The following is a 15378-nucleotide window of genomic DNA, read 5'->3' as shown; positions in this document are numbered from 1 at the left end:
TTTGAACTATAGCCTGGCTATTCCCAAGGAGCTGAACTTATTTGATAGGTGTTTTTACCAGACAAAATGAAGCAGTTTTACCTACATCTAGGGGTTCATAGAATTCATGCAAAAACATCTTTTGCAATTGTTCACTTAAATTGTTTTAAGACAGACTTTTTCAGGATAACACAGATGATCTTGTTGGGATTTGGTGGGTTTTTTTCTCTGAAAAAAGATCATTAAATCACTTTGACTTCAAAACAATGACCCTGTGTTTGCACTTTGTTCTTGCCTTAGGCTGAAAGACGTGTGGGGAGTTGTCTGTGGCTCAGCTGATGAGATGCTGTATTTTGTTAAGCTGTCATTGTGAGTGGGTGTTGATGGTGTTTTATTAAGAATTACCGGGCTGATCGAACTACACTGTTCCTTTGAGCTTCAAGGGCAGTTTGATGATACAGCTAAGCCAGACCTGCTGAAAGTGTTCGTTCTTTACTCCGTTGCAGAGTTTTCTGTCTCTCTTGCGCTAATCTAAAGCCTGAGGAACTAGTCCTGGGAGCTAAACTTGACCAAAACCTGTTTTTTTTGTATCTGTTTATAATAATTCCTTATTCTGAAAAACTCAGGCTTGAGAACTCAGCAGCAGATATTGATCATCTCACGTCCTTCCTTCCTATTCCTTTCCTGTATTCATTTAGGGCTCTAAACTTGTCTACCCTGTGACCACCTGCACAGTCCACAGTGTGTGTACTGAAGTGGGATATAGTGTTTTAAAAAGTACAGGAAAATCTGTCCTTTCAGGTCCTTGAACAGCATGGCATAGTCAGCGGGTGATTGCTACTGAACCCAGTGCTCCAGGGAGGAGAGAGTCTGCTTCACCCTGGAGGATGTATTGCTCAGAGATTGTCCCAGCAAAAGTCAGACTGTCTGAAATGATTCTCTCTGCGTGTGTGTAATTAGGATTCCTCGTGGAGCCTGGGTGTATTCACTGCTCGCTTACTGCAAGAATGGTTTGGAGAGTATGATGTGATAGCAAGGCTGATAATTGAGTGAAGAGCTGGGATTTTCAAGCTTTGTTTCTCTTAGTTGAGGCAGCTTAAGTCCTCTTCCAATTTCCTGTGAGCTAGTGTTTTCTAAAATAGCTTCCTGACCCTGCACTGTACCACTTTTAAGAGAAATGTGAATCACAGCTGATGCTGATGTGTGTAAGCCCTGCTTGCCATAGGATCCAGAGTGCTTGGTAGGACTGATCCATCTTCATCGCTTTTTGCTGTTCCTTTGAATGGTCTGCGGGCTTTGTCAGCAATAACTTTTTTCAAGACCTCCAAAATTTCAAGCTGTGATACTGAGACACTAAACAGTGATTTGGTTCTGCGTTATGTGGGGTGTTTGCGACTGCTCCACAGAAAATGTTATGTTGGGAAGTAAGGACAGAAGGGTGTGGTTAGAAGGCTGGCAGTTGAAATACCGAGGTAGGAGAAAGGCAGGGGAGTTGTAATGCAGAAGTGACAGAGGTTGCTTGATACAGCGCGTTAAAAGGCGTGAACTGAGCCTGCAGGGCTGGGATGGGGGGAAGTACAAGAAAAAAGAAAAGTTGGGCAAGAGTCGTGTAATACTAAAAATAGCTGATTATGGGGGTTTTTTTGGTTGTGGTGTTTATTGTTTTTATATTCCTTCTACTAAATTCATATGCTTGCATGCTTCCCACTTAGGGAAATTGTGAGAAGGGGAGGCTGTGACAAGGGGGCAAAGGTGACAGTCACTGTTGCTACTGCTGCTTTACCTTTCTTCTTTTTAACAGTTAAATTTCTAATGCCTGCATTAGTACATGTTGCAAATACATCCTTTCTTTCCCTCTAGCCTCAATTTATGGAGGAGAGGATGAAAGGGGAATGGGTGTTTATTTGAAGAAGCAGCAACATTGTGCTGCTTGTATCTTAGCTATTACTTTGGCAGCTGCATTTCTGATTTCTAGATTTGACACTTTCTTCTAAAATACTCACATGCCAAATCCAAATACTTCTATTAATTGCATCACCTCTACGGCAGTTTTCAATGTAAGAGATGGGTATTTGCAGATTTGTTCAATTGCTCGACAGTGAGTGTTCTGCAAGCCTCCCATTACAGGCTTAACTGTATATTTCACATCAAGTTGTGCATGTGTGGATTAGGTGTGTGTAGCATGTAAATGATGTAGTGTATCCATTAATCAGGAATATAATTTTTGATGGGGAAATAACTTGCAGTTGATTTCAGCTTGTTGCTAGAATAACTAATAAGCTTTTTTTGTTTTATGTATAGGCTGGATGGAAGGAAAACCACGCAACGTTTATGAATGAACTGAAAAATCTGCAGGCTTCAGGACTGACAACCCTTGGTCAGGCACTCAGGTCATCATTTGACTTGCTAAATCTCAATAGATTAGTGTCTGGAATAGACAACTATGGACAGGTAATAAATCTGTTTGTAGTCTTCAGTCTTTTACTTTTTCTATGTTTCTTGAAATTCTAGTGGGAGAGGGGTTTTGGTGGTTCAAGTTTGTTTTTGAGTTTTACTTTTTTTTTTCTTCTTAAATGTTGGACTTTTACATTATCTGTAGTTAAATGTCCTGGCTTCCCCCCCTCTCACATTTGAAGGGTCCAGTTCTTTTGTTTTTGTCCCACTGTCATCATGAGTTTCTGAGTTCTCTGTATTACTACCAATTTATAGACCACTTTTGTGAGCTGGAGGGGTTTCATACTGTTACTGGAGGAAAAAGACTCGTAATTCTACAAATGTCTTTAGGATGGGTGTGTGAGTGCAGAGTAGCACATCTTGTACAGTTCTGTTTGGCTCCACACATGAAAAGAAAATTCCAGGGTTATTTTGAAAGATTGTTCATATTACTATTTATTTTATAATGACAAAAATACAAGTCTATAGCCGAGCATTAAAGTTACTCTTAGCATTCCTGTGCTTTTTGTCTCTAGGGAAGGAATCCATTCTTTTTGGAGCCATCTATTTTGATTACCATCACAGACGGAAACAAACTGACAAATACGGCTGGAGTTCAAGAGGAGGTAAACTTGCATTACATTCTTTCAAGTTATGATCTTGCAAGTTGGTGCTATGCTGAGATGAATATTAATTGTTTTTTCCTGCTAATTGTACTTCTGCTTCATCAACCTGTTTTATGGAGAACAGAAACTAGCTATGCTGTCGTTACCCAGTGCTTAAATTCATAGCCCATGTGGGTTTCCAGACTTCAGATAAAGTAGCGGATAGGAGAGAAATCGGGTCCTTTACAGAGGAATGAATGAATTTGGGTATTACGTTTTTACATAGTGTGCAAATACTTGAAAATATTCTTAAATCTTCTTTTATCAGCTTCATCTTCCCTTGAATTCTCCTTTGCCTGGAAGTGAACTAACCAAAGAACCATTTCGTTGGGATCAAAGGCTGTTTGCTCTAGTACTGCGTTTGCCAGGAGCTGCATCTGCTGAACCAGAGCAGCTTGGGAGTGTGCCTACTGACGAATCTGCCATCACACAGATGTGTGAAGTTACAGGAGGTAACTGGATGTTCCTTTGTTTTGGTTAATATTTGGCATTTGCCTTAAAATGTTTCTTTTCCTTTGATTCAAATTCACCTATGCCTGTTTTCTCCATCTGAATTGCTCAGCGTCCATGTGAATCTGGGTGGTGCTTTTTGAGCTTGGTTTCCAGTATCACAAGATAACTTTAAAATAAAACAGTATTTCTGTTTCAGAGCTTATAAATGTGAGAGCATTTTATTAATGCACCAGTAGGAGGGGCTGGAAAATCCTTCAGGTGGCTGGCTTTGCTCAGTCACAAGATTTTTTTATTTAAATGTTGAACTGACTGGGACAAGTATTACTGAGATGTTAATTCTGCTACAGGGCTAATAGGCTGAATTTCATTTTAAAAGAACTAATTCTGGAGCCTGTTCCTTGATGTGTTGATCAGGTGTTTTTTTTTTAATTGGTGCTTGAGAAAAATGTTGCTTGGCAGGGGGAAGTTTGGGCATGTATAGGAGTTGGTAAGGTTTGGGTAGACAAAATCAGATATATGACATAGACTTGGTGAAATTGGATGTTCTTAAGTACCTTTATAGAGTTGGCCTTGAACCAACCTGATTTAGCCTTAATGGTGCCTTTTATTAATGAATGAAAGCTCAGCAGGTTTGTGTTTTTTTTTCCTTGGTTATATTGCATTTGAGAAGTATGTTGCCTTTTTATATAAAACTTACACAAAACTTACTGCTATTATTTTGGATAAAACTGAAAGCCTTGGCAGTGTGACTTACGTAATAAGACATCTTCCTTTATTAAGATTACTCAAAACTTGCTTTTGTATTTTCCCTGTGTAATTTATCTCTTGCATAGGTCGTTCTTACTGTGTTCGGACACAAAGAATGTTGAATCAATGTTTAGAATCTCTAGTTCAAAAAGTCCAAAGTGGAGTTGTTATTAACTTTGAAAAGTCAGGACCAGATCCAGCTCCTATTGGAGAAGGTATAGTAACTGGGGTTTTTTTCCCCCTGATGTTCAAGAAGAAATGTTTTGTATGCATGCAAATGTCCTTAAGTGTCTTCAGTGTCCTTCCTACCAGCTTCTCACTGTAGTGTACAGGATGCATCAGATGCTTAATACATTCTAATAAGAAATGCTTCATTGGTAGTGTTCTGGTATCTAAATACCCCACATCATAATGGATGTGCTGTTCATAGCTTTTGAGTAGTTCTGTGTTGTTTATTTATGTTTAGTCTCATCTTCGTTATATTTTTAAAAGTGTTAGTTTGATCCTTCATAAGTTAAATGGTGTCATAAGTTTGCATGTATGTACTTGTATGGATGATCTACCTGCTTGCTAGCTCACCTGTCACTCTTCCTACCTCTCTTTGGGGGTGGGGCTGAGGAAAGTGAATGTTTGCAGGAGGCAGTAAAGTTTGAATTACGGTATTGTCAAAACTTGGTTTTAAAATAATTAAATCCAGGACCAGTGTATTTAAATGCTTAAACAACTCTAAAGTAATCTCAATGCTTAATTTTCTGTATGCTTTCATTCTGCTAATTGATCACAACACAGTAAACTTCAATTGAATGTTAGCCACAAGTGAAAAACTGCATGGAAAGAACAAGGAATTATTATGCTAGCTGTAAGTAAAGTGCATAACAGGGAAAAGGAAAATGCACTCTTAATGTGGAGCAGTTTTTATGATTTGCAGACATCATGCTTGAAAGGAAGGAGAGGGAGCTGACCAGTTCATATTTAGGAAATGAAGATGTTCCTGGAATGTCAGAAACATAATGGCTTTTAGGATCCCCTGACCATCCTAGCATAGCCAGCTTTATTCCCACTTCCATTTTTGAATTACCTTTTTCTTACTTGTATATATTTTTTCTCCTTTTGCGTATTTAAGCGTTGTTTTATTGGAAGGCTTTCCTATAACATGGTGCACGACAGCACCTCAGCAAATTCGTGTGTCTCTGTTGGCCTAAATGCACTCCTGTGTGGCAAAATGATTGGTGACATTTGTTGTTTCTTTTATTTTATTTATTTTTGTCACATTTAAGTGGTGATGTACTGTGGAAGTGCATCTGTAAAAACACTGAGAGACTTTCCGTCTTTACGGTAATTGAGAAAGTCCTAAAATAGAGAGAAATACGATGGGCTTTACCAAAGCTATAAAAATCATTGTGGATATAATGCAGAGAAACCAAACTGATGCGTAACAGAAAGGTGTTTTCCACAGTATTATTGGCCAGTTGCCTAAAGCAAGGAAAAACAGTAATATAAAATCTTTTCAAAATGAAGATTCTTTAAATAGGTGAGCTCTGCTGTGATGTTTGCTCTGAAGAGCAATCTTTGGAAACTACTAGTCAGAATCTGTACTGCTACAAAATTCTTTGTCAGTGGGGAGTCTGTGCTGCAGTGGGCTGGGAGAAAATGCTGGTTGGTTCCAGTAGGTGGTGGTTTTTAAGTGATATTTGAATTCTTCCTGATTAAAAATGTGACAAAAGCTGCTCCTGCAAGATGCATCTGACTTCTCCATGAAACTTTTCTCCACTTTGTTTCCACTAATGGCAGCATCAGTCCATGAGCTTTGCATCTGATGTAGAAAGACTGTAAATGCACGTGACCAGTCTCCACAGGTGCAGCAGAACTAAACCCGATAGGCTTGCTGTCGCCTATTAGATCTATGTCAAAGTACTAAGCTTAAGTAAATAGCGTTTTCTATAATACGTGAGTATACCTTGCTGCACTAATTATCTCATGCCTGTGCCACAGGAGCAGAAGGATAGATACGGGCAAATGTTAGCATTGTTTCTCAGATGATGCTGTTCTACACTGGGATGTATAGTTTTTTTCAGCCACTGATGTAAAGATCTGTATGTCTTTGAAACAATTGTAATGAAACACCTTATTGGTTGCTAATACAGAAATTTTGCTAGGAGACAAATGCATGCATGTAGCTTTTTTTTTTCCTTTTTGTTGTTATTTTGCTTTGTTTAAATTTTAGATGGACTTGTTGATTCATCCAGGCCCATCAATTCATTTGCTTCTCAACCGTGGCATAGTTGTCATAAACTCATTTATGTACGGCCTAACCCTAAAACGGGTGTTCCTGTTGGGCACTGGCCAATCCCAGAATCTTTTTGGCCTGATCAGAATTCACCAACACTGGTAAGTAAAATAAGAACTGAAAAAAGGATGCTACACCTAATTAAACAGACTGAAAACGAATACTACATTAGTTTTTTTACTTTCTCCGTTTACTAATATGATCTGACTTTGCTTTAAAAGGGTAGTTAAAACTGTTTTTAACACAAAATGGTATAATCTAATGTTGATACTGTATGCTGTGTTTTTTCAGTTTTTTCTTCTCATCTGGAAGGTTTTCTTCCATGTATGTGGTTAGTTAGTTTGGTAAATGGTTTTAAAAGATCATAAAACATAACTATAAATTACTTCACATATGACAAATCATAGTGAGCCTATTAAATTTTAATCAAAGCTTTATAAAATGCATTTGTATAGAAAAAGGAGTATTTGGTTTTGACAGAAGATCAACCATGTTTTCTCTGCTTAGTATTAACTTCATATGTGGACTCTTCCTTCAATAGCAGGAAGAATTAAAACTGAAAGAGAAGGGCTACCCCCTTCAGAAAGCAGGGAGAAAACAGCATTCATTTCTCCTTTTCATACTGAAATACTCGTACATTTGGCATGCCTTACTAGCCTTTCTAAACATCTCTGTCTTGCTAGGCATGTTCTGTTTCTGTACTTTGCAAATGCTCAAGGTACTGTTTATCCATTCCCCCCTACCCCCACCCCTCGATTGAAGAGTAAAAAAAAAATCAGACTTGCAGGGAATATCTGGGGAGATCTTTTGTGGAGTGCAGTTTCACATCTGTAATTCTGAACATCAAGCTGGGAAGCAGAGTTGAAGTTTTCTTTAAACCTGCCTGTGTTGTTATAGGTTGATTGACATGGAGGCTTTTAAATACCACGATAAAGAGTTGAATATTAACCATGTTTTTCTCTTGGTGGGAAGAATGTGTGTATCAGTGTGTGGCTTTTTGGTTTGGGTTTGTGGTTTGTTTTTTTTTAAAGTTGGAGAAAAAAATTGGTTATTCTGTATTCTATTGTGGAAGCTCGTTATGTTTTCTAAATAAAATTGTGGAAATGGAGAGTTTAAGCCCATAGGATGGTAGAATTTCTGCTTATGAATCTTTTTAAGAGAATTGATTTGTTTACCATAAATACGAGACAATTGATATGCTTTTCCCCCTTCCTTTTAGCCTCCACGCACAGCTCACCCTGTTGTGAGGTTCTCCTGTGTAGACTGTGAGCCAATGGTAATAGACAAGCTTCCTTTCGACAAGTATGAGCTTGAGCCTTCACCTTTAACACAGTACATCTTGGAACGAAAGTCTCCGCATACCTGCTGGCAGGTATTTGCCCTTTATTTGATTCTAGAAATGTAATGGGTATCTTAAGGTACTTCAGTCTTCATAAGCCTGGAAAATTGGGGTCTGGTTGCAGACTCTGCAGTTGATGAGAAGAAACATGTCAAGGTTTCAGTTACCTCCTTTCTAATAGAATTATCAGGAGTCAGAATAAGTGTTTCCTCTACAGGCTTGGTAATCTCATTTAATTCTGTTTCTAGGTCCATCTCATTTTGCTAAGAAATGTGTCCCTCAGGTTCCATTTTTGGCTAAATTGAAATCCTCTGTAGGCTTCCATTTGCTTACAGGGAAAACCTAGCACTAGTTTCCATTATGCTACCTAATCAACAGCTGCAAATAATTTCCACTAGATGGTTGAAGCTGCTAATGGGAATTGAATGGAAGCTGTTGATCTTGTTGACTAGATTGGCCTTGAAGAGGTCAAAGTTCTGTTGCTGAAATCCTTTGTCACATGCTCCTTTTGTCAGGTTTTTTTTTAAGTGACTTGTTTCTGCATCCCCTATAAAATTAAGGCTTTTAATTCCCTTCTCAGTGGTGTTTTTGTAAAGAATAGCTTAATATGTACACCAGGCATTTGCTTAGTGTGACACTTTAGCTGGAAAGATGAGTTTGGAGATGTCTTTTTCATGTTTCTGTTTTCCTAATAAACACTACAACTTAACTGAAAATATAATGTGCAGATTCAGAAGAAAAATGGAAGTTACTTTTAATAATTTCAGAAATGTCCTTTAAACATTCATAGATACATTATTTGCCTGTTAGTAAAATGACTGCTGTTTCTCAAAAACTGCTTTTCTTCTCCCAGCTACATAGCAGACCCTTAAAAACTAGAGAAATAGGCTCACTCTGATAGAAACTGTGTAACAAACCCTGTTTCTTATGCCCTGAAAAAATAGAGGAAACCCACTTCCTTTTTACTTCGAGGTTTACTTCTTTTTTATGAGAGCTGTTTTTGGTTAGATATGGGTTATTTTGACTGTCTCAATAAGAATACATACCATCTTTATCCTATTGAAATAGTTGTTTGTCTGTATTGCTTTTCAAGGCTAATACCCCCATATATATGTATTACATATTTTTAAAAAAGACAATGTTAAGAGTGTTGGTGCTTGGCATAATTAAAATGTTTGTTGAATTTTTTTTTGTTTTGCTTAATTGCTAAACTTTAAAATTTTATATTTCTCTTATCAGTGTTTTAAATTTTAGTCAGCTATTTTATGTTGGAAGAGTAATTTCAAATAGATTGTTTCTTAACATACCTTCAACAGATGTCCCCTAACCTATTTTAAATAATTTCAAAAACTTTTTAGAGCATCACTTCAAAGTAGTTTCACTAAAGCACTAAAGATCGTACTGCGAAGAGAATTTCCACACTGACTGGGGGTACACTAAATGTTGCAAGTCTCAGTTTTGTGACTGGGAGATGTAGGTGCATACTCATCCTGATGTGTGCAACCTCAAGCTTGGCTCTTCTTGACAATTTGCCATCTTAAATGCAGTTGGATTCAGATGGATTTTAATTTTTAAATGCCCTATGCTTAATATTCTTAATGTTCTTCTAATACAGTGATATCTTTTATTCTTTGTCAGGTATTTGTGAGTAGCAGTGGAAAATACAGCGAACTTGGCCATCCGTTCGGGTATTTAAAAGCAAGCACTACTTTAACCTGTGTAAACCTCTTTGTGATGCCTTACAACTACCCTGTTTTACTTCCGTTGTTAGGTAGGTAATAAATTTACATTGGACTGCCAGTGCAGCTACGTCAAAGTAAAAGCAAAACAATAATGATTGGTGTTCTGCCTTAGTTTGAGACATTATAAAATAATGGAGATCAGAGAGTAGAGAATGTTGCAAACTCTTTAACATAATTTGGGAGGAGAGGATTTTCATACCCCCTCTCCCTTTTTTTCTCTCCAGCAGAGGAGGAGAGCTACCTGCTTCCAGTGCATGTTTGATGCTGTTCACCTCCTAGACACGTAGCCTCTTCCTTAACCTGGAGTAAGCTTCAACCTCCATTCTTTTCCCTCATTTAGGGTGTGGTGTATCCAGGTTTTGCAGTTGCTCTTGTAGCAGCTAATTTTTTACTGGAAGATCAGATGCAGTGTTTGTCATGGGTGTTGGGAAGAGGGAATTCCCTGATGCAGTTTAGAGCAGTAAGGAGGAGTTAAGCAGTGAAACAGTCTACATTTCTTCCCTGCCCAAAGGACCAGTGTTTTTTTTCACCCCCATAATGAAATTACTTTCTACAGGAAAGACGGTATGAAAAGGTGCTGTGTGTGAATAACTGCCACAATTATTGTGGTTATTAGGGTTCCGGTATAAAGGTAATGGCAGAAAGAAGAATTTCCTGGGTGCTACTAACCCTTTTAGTTGCAGATGCTGTAAGGCTTTTTCTTGTTCTGGTTTTTGTGGGTGTGTTTAGTGATACAGAGTAACAGTGGAGATCAAGAGAATTAACATTGACTCTGACTGTCTTACACAGATTTTTCCATTCATTTCTAGAAAAAAGAAGCCCCGCAACACAGTTCAGGAATGCTTTTTCATAATGCTGGTCATAACCAAAAAAAGAAATTTGTGCTTGCTGATAATTTGCATGTGTCTCATATAGTTACCCATGTAGCCTAATAACGGTCCCACAGGGTGCAAGTAGGATACTTCTAGACTAAATCAGCGTTTCTGCAAGTTTGTGGCTACTGAATTACTGCAGCAGATCTGCTAGCTGAAAAGCCATCACTGATACTAAATGAATTTCCCTATTCACTTTGATGTTGACATTTGCAGTTCTGCTGTGTCTTCCCTCGCAGCTCTTGTCTTCCCCCTGCCTTTTTTGCAGGGGTGTAAAGCTCTTCCTACTCTTTGGAGAAAGGCATTTTTCAGTATGTGTAGTGCTATTCTGCAGCTTAGTCACCTGGTGTCTCACATCTTAAATTCCTGAAGGTTTAAAGGAAAATGCAGAGCTTCAATGTTGCTTGAGTTATAAAAGGGGTGCTTTCTTTAGGATGCAAATACTGTGCGTTCCGTATAGTTAACACAAACACATACACAAAGTGTTACGTTCAGATCTTGTTCCAGGACTTTGTTTATCCTTGGTGTCTAAGGCACGGTGGAATTGAATTCTACAGAATATACATAAAACACAAAAGCAGATCTGGCCCCTTTTCTACTTAGCAGTGCAGAAAACAACAAAGGTGATAAACCAATCTTTGATGACTCTCACCTGGATTAAAAAGGATGTGAGAAATTCCAAGCCCAGGAGAAGCCTGCTCTATTCGGCCACTGCCACCCATACTGCTGCATCAGTGTGGTTCTGGTGGCTACTACCTTACTGGTAGAACATTGTGTTGGAGGATTGGGACTTGTCTTGGGATAGTGCCATGGATAATCTCTCTCTGTTCCTTCTAGTGGCTCTTTCAGACCAAGCCAAAACCACTTCACAACGGTATTATTTGCACTGTCTTATCAAGTGGCTTATATGTGTTCAACCTTATAAACAGCTAGTAAGATGCTTAAGAATATTTTTTTCTTGCATTTTCGTTTTCCTTCTGCATTTTGAGCGGGGGAAGTTTTATTTCTGTTTTTGGAAAATTATGTAAGAGCCCTAAAGGACGAGTAAAATAGGTATGCGTGAGTAAGCTTGCAGATGATACTTGAGCAAACTGAAACGAGATGTAGTGGTCTGTGACTGAAAGAGGTAAATTGTACCACATCCTTCAGATTTGGTGATTTTATATCTCTGCTTCAGCAAGAGTGGATTTTGGAATGCTGTAGCTTTTCCTAGCTTGTAACTTAATGGGTCTGCTTTTAGAGTCTGAAGCTTTGAAAGGGAAGGAGCTAATTAATGAAACTTTGTAAAACAGTGAAGCTGCACAGTCTGTGTGTTGACCTGACCCATGCGCCATGGTAATCTGACTGTCTTGACAAAAACTCTGGTCTCTAGTTCTTTTACAGAGGTAAGACAGACCATGTGGGATGTGCTGTTGCAGCTGAGAAGCTCCTTTTTGCTTTCCTGGGAAAGGCTAGAGAGGCCATATGAGTGGCTTGGGGTGGTGGTTTGCTCTGAGAACTGAGGAGGTGGGGTGCAGTTCTTGTAATTTTTTTTTTTGTTCAGTGTGAGGCAGACTTCTGAAGGCCGAGGTTTTCACAGGCAGATGCTGACGTACTTTGCTGAGTACGTTTGGCCCACAGATTGCAGAAATTTCCTCTTGATGGATTGTTGCCTTTAACTGATCATAGCAAAGCTATGATCGTTCAGATATCGTTCTGTTTAAAAGCAATTGTACAGCCAAGTTTATAAAGTAGAAGTTGAATGAAGGGTTTGAGAGTGAGCTTAGCAAAGATGAGGTGTACTTCTAAATGCTCCTGCCTTGCCTCAGATGTTTCTTTGGCTGATTGTAGCTGCGTTAATGGGAGGACAGGCACTGCTGTGTTATCAGAGTAATTATTCCCTGGGATTGTCAGCAGAAGCAGTAGCGAGTGATGAAAACACCACGAGAAGGTGGTTGATACCCTTTCTCTGTGGGTCTAAATATGCAGAAGACGAGCATTTAGAAAATGTCTGCCTGTGACGGACTGCAATGTGGATGGTTTCCTTTGATGCTTTTACAGGCTCTCCGAGAGAACCTGCAAGTAATGATTTTATGTTTTGGAGACGAAGGGCTGCCTTTCTCACAAATGTGAACACAGCATGCTGTGGTACAGGGAGGGAGAGCCAAATGTTTTGAATCAATTGAAAAAGTGTGCCATAATACCTTTTTTAATGGTGGGTACTATTTCACATTGTAGTGCCTTATTTTTGGCTAGATTGTTTGCAGGGAAGGATACTGTTTTCCATGAACGTAAAATCATGTCTCTACTGCTTAAAACAAAAGAGTGTATCTATTAGTGAAGAGGTATAAAAAAGCTCAGAGAACTATAGGAGTCAATAAGGAATAGTGGTGTACTTGCTCAGGTGGAATTTGATGTGGGTGGTGATTAAAAAAATAAGTTTTACTTGGGAGTTAACATGGTGCAAGCTGTCACTCAACTAGTCTGTTGTCACATGAACTGTTCTTGTAATTAGGCTCCAGCTGAACTACTGAAACTACCTGCTGACCATTCTCTTATGCTCTTACTTCTTGGTGGGTTTTTTTACTGTTCACTGAGCTTGAAAGTTCATCAAGCCCCCTTTTGTGTAGTTCTGGGTATTAAAGATGTGTATGGGTATCCTGTTTGTCACAATGTGGTGGTTTCGCACATTAATCTGAAGTGGATAAAGACTTTCACCACACAGTTTTAAATTAACTGGTCTGTCTGTAGTTTTACCTGATCTCTTGAACTGCTGCAGCTGCGGCCCTTTCCCAATTATCCAGTGCTTTTAGATCCCTCTGAGTTTAGAAGTGAAAGGAATTCTGCATTAAATGGACTATACAGAGAGTAGTACCTGAAAGTTAATAGATCGAATTCAAGCTAACCTACAAAAGGATTTTACAATACTTTTGGATTTTATCTACAAAAATCTGGGATTTAATATATGAAGGACATAGTTAACTGGGTTACTGATTGTTTGCTTATTTATATAAATGATTATGTGCAGCCCAGGGCACAGTGGAAAGTACATTTCAAGTGCCTGTGTTGCAATCTGCTGACAGTGTATGTCTCAAACTCTCCCGGTAGAGGCAAGGTAAGATGTTGATGATGATGTTCTCTTTGAAACTTGTGGCTGTGTTTTACCACCGTGACTGCCTTCCTTTTAGAGGGTGAGTTCGTGCTCTGGGGATGCTCTCATTTTAAATAGACAAATCTTTGCTGAAGCTCTGCTTAGATTTGAGAACTTGGATAGCGAAGATCAGGGAGGTGTATTGGCATTTGAGTTCTCAGATACGGCTGTGCTGTGGATTACGAATCATAGCTAGCTGAGGATTATGAGCATCTGTGCTATTTAAGAGTAGTTGTGCAGTTGAACTGCAGGCATTATATACTGGTCCAGCCTTCACAGTGCAAGAAGTGAGACAATAATAAAGTGCTGATAAGAGGTTTAAAGTTCAAGGCATACTCGTAACCAACTTGCAGACTTTAAAATATTAGGGTGTACTATAGTACTGAACATTTTACATTTTGAATCTTTTTTTACTTATTTTGGGAGAGGGATATAGTTTTAACTTCCATTTTGCTGCCAAAAGCTAATAGGCCTATAGGATAAGAGTGGATGTAATTTTGTATTTGCCATATGTCATGATATCATCACAGGTTCTTCTGGATAATAGTGCTAAGCATATGGTATATTGAGATTTTAAATGGAGTTCTAACTTGTCCTTTCCAACTCCACCCCACTTCCTTCAGGCCAGGAAAGAGAACAAGTAGCATCTGTAGTGTGCTTTTTATATGTGATACAGAACTCATTTAGATTGGAAAATACCTGTAATTGAGTGTGGTTTGACTGAGAACTTGGAAAATTGTATCTTAACATCTGTTCGGTTTGTGCAGAATACCATGCAAGTCAAATTTTCTTCTCCAAATATATCTTCCTGAAAGCTCAGTCTGGAGAAAACAATTTCCTTGCTGCATCTGTCTTTCGCACACCCTCTTCTGTGCATCTCTGTCTCCTACAGCTCTCTCCAGTTAATTTTTGGACATCCCTTTCTCCAGTCCTGCATATCCTTCCATTAGCCTCACTTTGCCAGCATATTACAGCCCTACTAAGGAGAAGCTTTATTTCAGTTTATAATTTGCAATTTTGAATGATAAATTGCAGGATACTGTGTTCGTTTTTGATGTTCAGAGGTCACTGTTGCCGTTTATAGCATGCGTGACAAATAGGCACATGCTTCAACTCAGTGATCCCTAAACGACCGTATGCACACCTCTAGTGCAAGCAAGGTATTTCTAAAGTGGTATCCAAAGGAAATAATCTGTCTGGTTGCCCCTCTCTTAAAGGGCAGCTGTTTTTGTAGCTAATCACTGTCTCTTATCTGTGTCCGTGGGAGAGTTTGCTGCTCTGGCAGGAGGCAGGCAGTGTGGCTGGAGGTACACCCGTTTGCTCAAGGGCGGCTGCTGCTGCCGCCTGCAGAATCCAGCAAAGCTGACTAGAAGGACTCCCTGTTCTGATGTTTATGGGTTTTTGGGGTTTGTTTTTTTTTTTTCTTTCCCTTTGATGCCCAAGAATGTTTTTTTTACTGGAGACCAGAATTCATCATACAGGTTGAACAAAAGAAAGCTGGGCTGAATACGGAAATTGAAGCAAATGGGTGGTGTTTGGTTTTATCAGGTACAGGGAGTCCCTGATGATGCCAGAGAGAGGCAAGGGAGGTGAAACGCTTTAACAGGTGGATCTGTTGCAGCTTCTGTGTTGCAAGTAGTTGCAATTTAAGTCTGGTGTACCTTGTAAGTTTGCTTATAATGAGGACTTGTTCTGGACTGTCTACTGCAGCTAGGACTGGGGATTCACAAT

General features: G+C 39.0%; 1 protein-coding gene across 6 annotated transcripts in view; it reads left to right on the top strand.

Annotated features, from left to right (window-relative positions):
- LOC308053760 (integrator complex subunit 6-like) overlaps positions 1 to 15378 on the top strand; it is a 44349-nt gene that overhangs the window by 16986 nt on the left and 11985 nt on the right. For 4 of the 6 annotated variants that reach the window (XR_013923787.1, XR_013923788.1, XM_080365438.1 and 1 more), the window contains exons 3-9: positions 2281 to 2430; positions 2949 to 3038; positions 3346 to 3529; positions 4364 to 4492; positions 6502 to 6665; positions 7784 to 7936; positions 9542 to 9674. Coding sequence is in view for 4 of the 6 variants with exons in the window: in XM_080365438.1 (XP_080221564.1) it covers positions 2281 to 2430; positions 2949 to 3038; positions 3346 to 3529; positions 4364 to 4492; positions 6502 to 6665; positions 7784 to 7936; positions 9542 to 9674 (1003 nt within the window). In the remaining 2 variants the exon portion in view is untranslated. Of the gene's footprint in view, positions 1 to 2280; positions 2431 to 2948; positions 3039 to 3345; positions 3530 to 4363; positions 4493 to 6501; positions 6666 to 7783; positions 7937 to 9541; positions 9675 to 9869; positions 9951 to 15378 lie in introns of those variants that run through there. The other 2 variants (XM_080365440.1, XM_080365439.1) reach the window with 2 other exon arrangements.

The sequence above is a fragment of the Falco punctatus genome (genome assembly GCF_963210335.1).
Source record: "Falco punctatus genome assembly, chromosome: 15".
NCBI classification, from domain to species: Eukaryota; Metazoa; Chordata; class Aves; order Falconiformes; family Falconidae; genus Falco; species Falco punctatus.
This window is presented reverse-complemented; position numbering and strand designations above follow the sequence as displayed.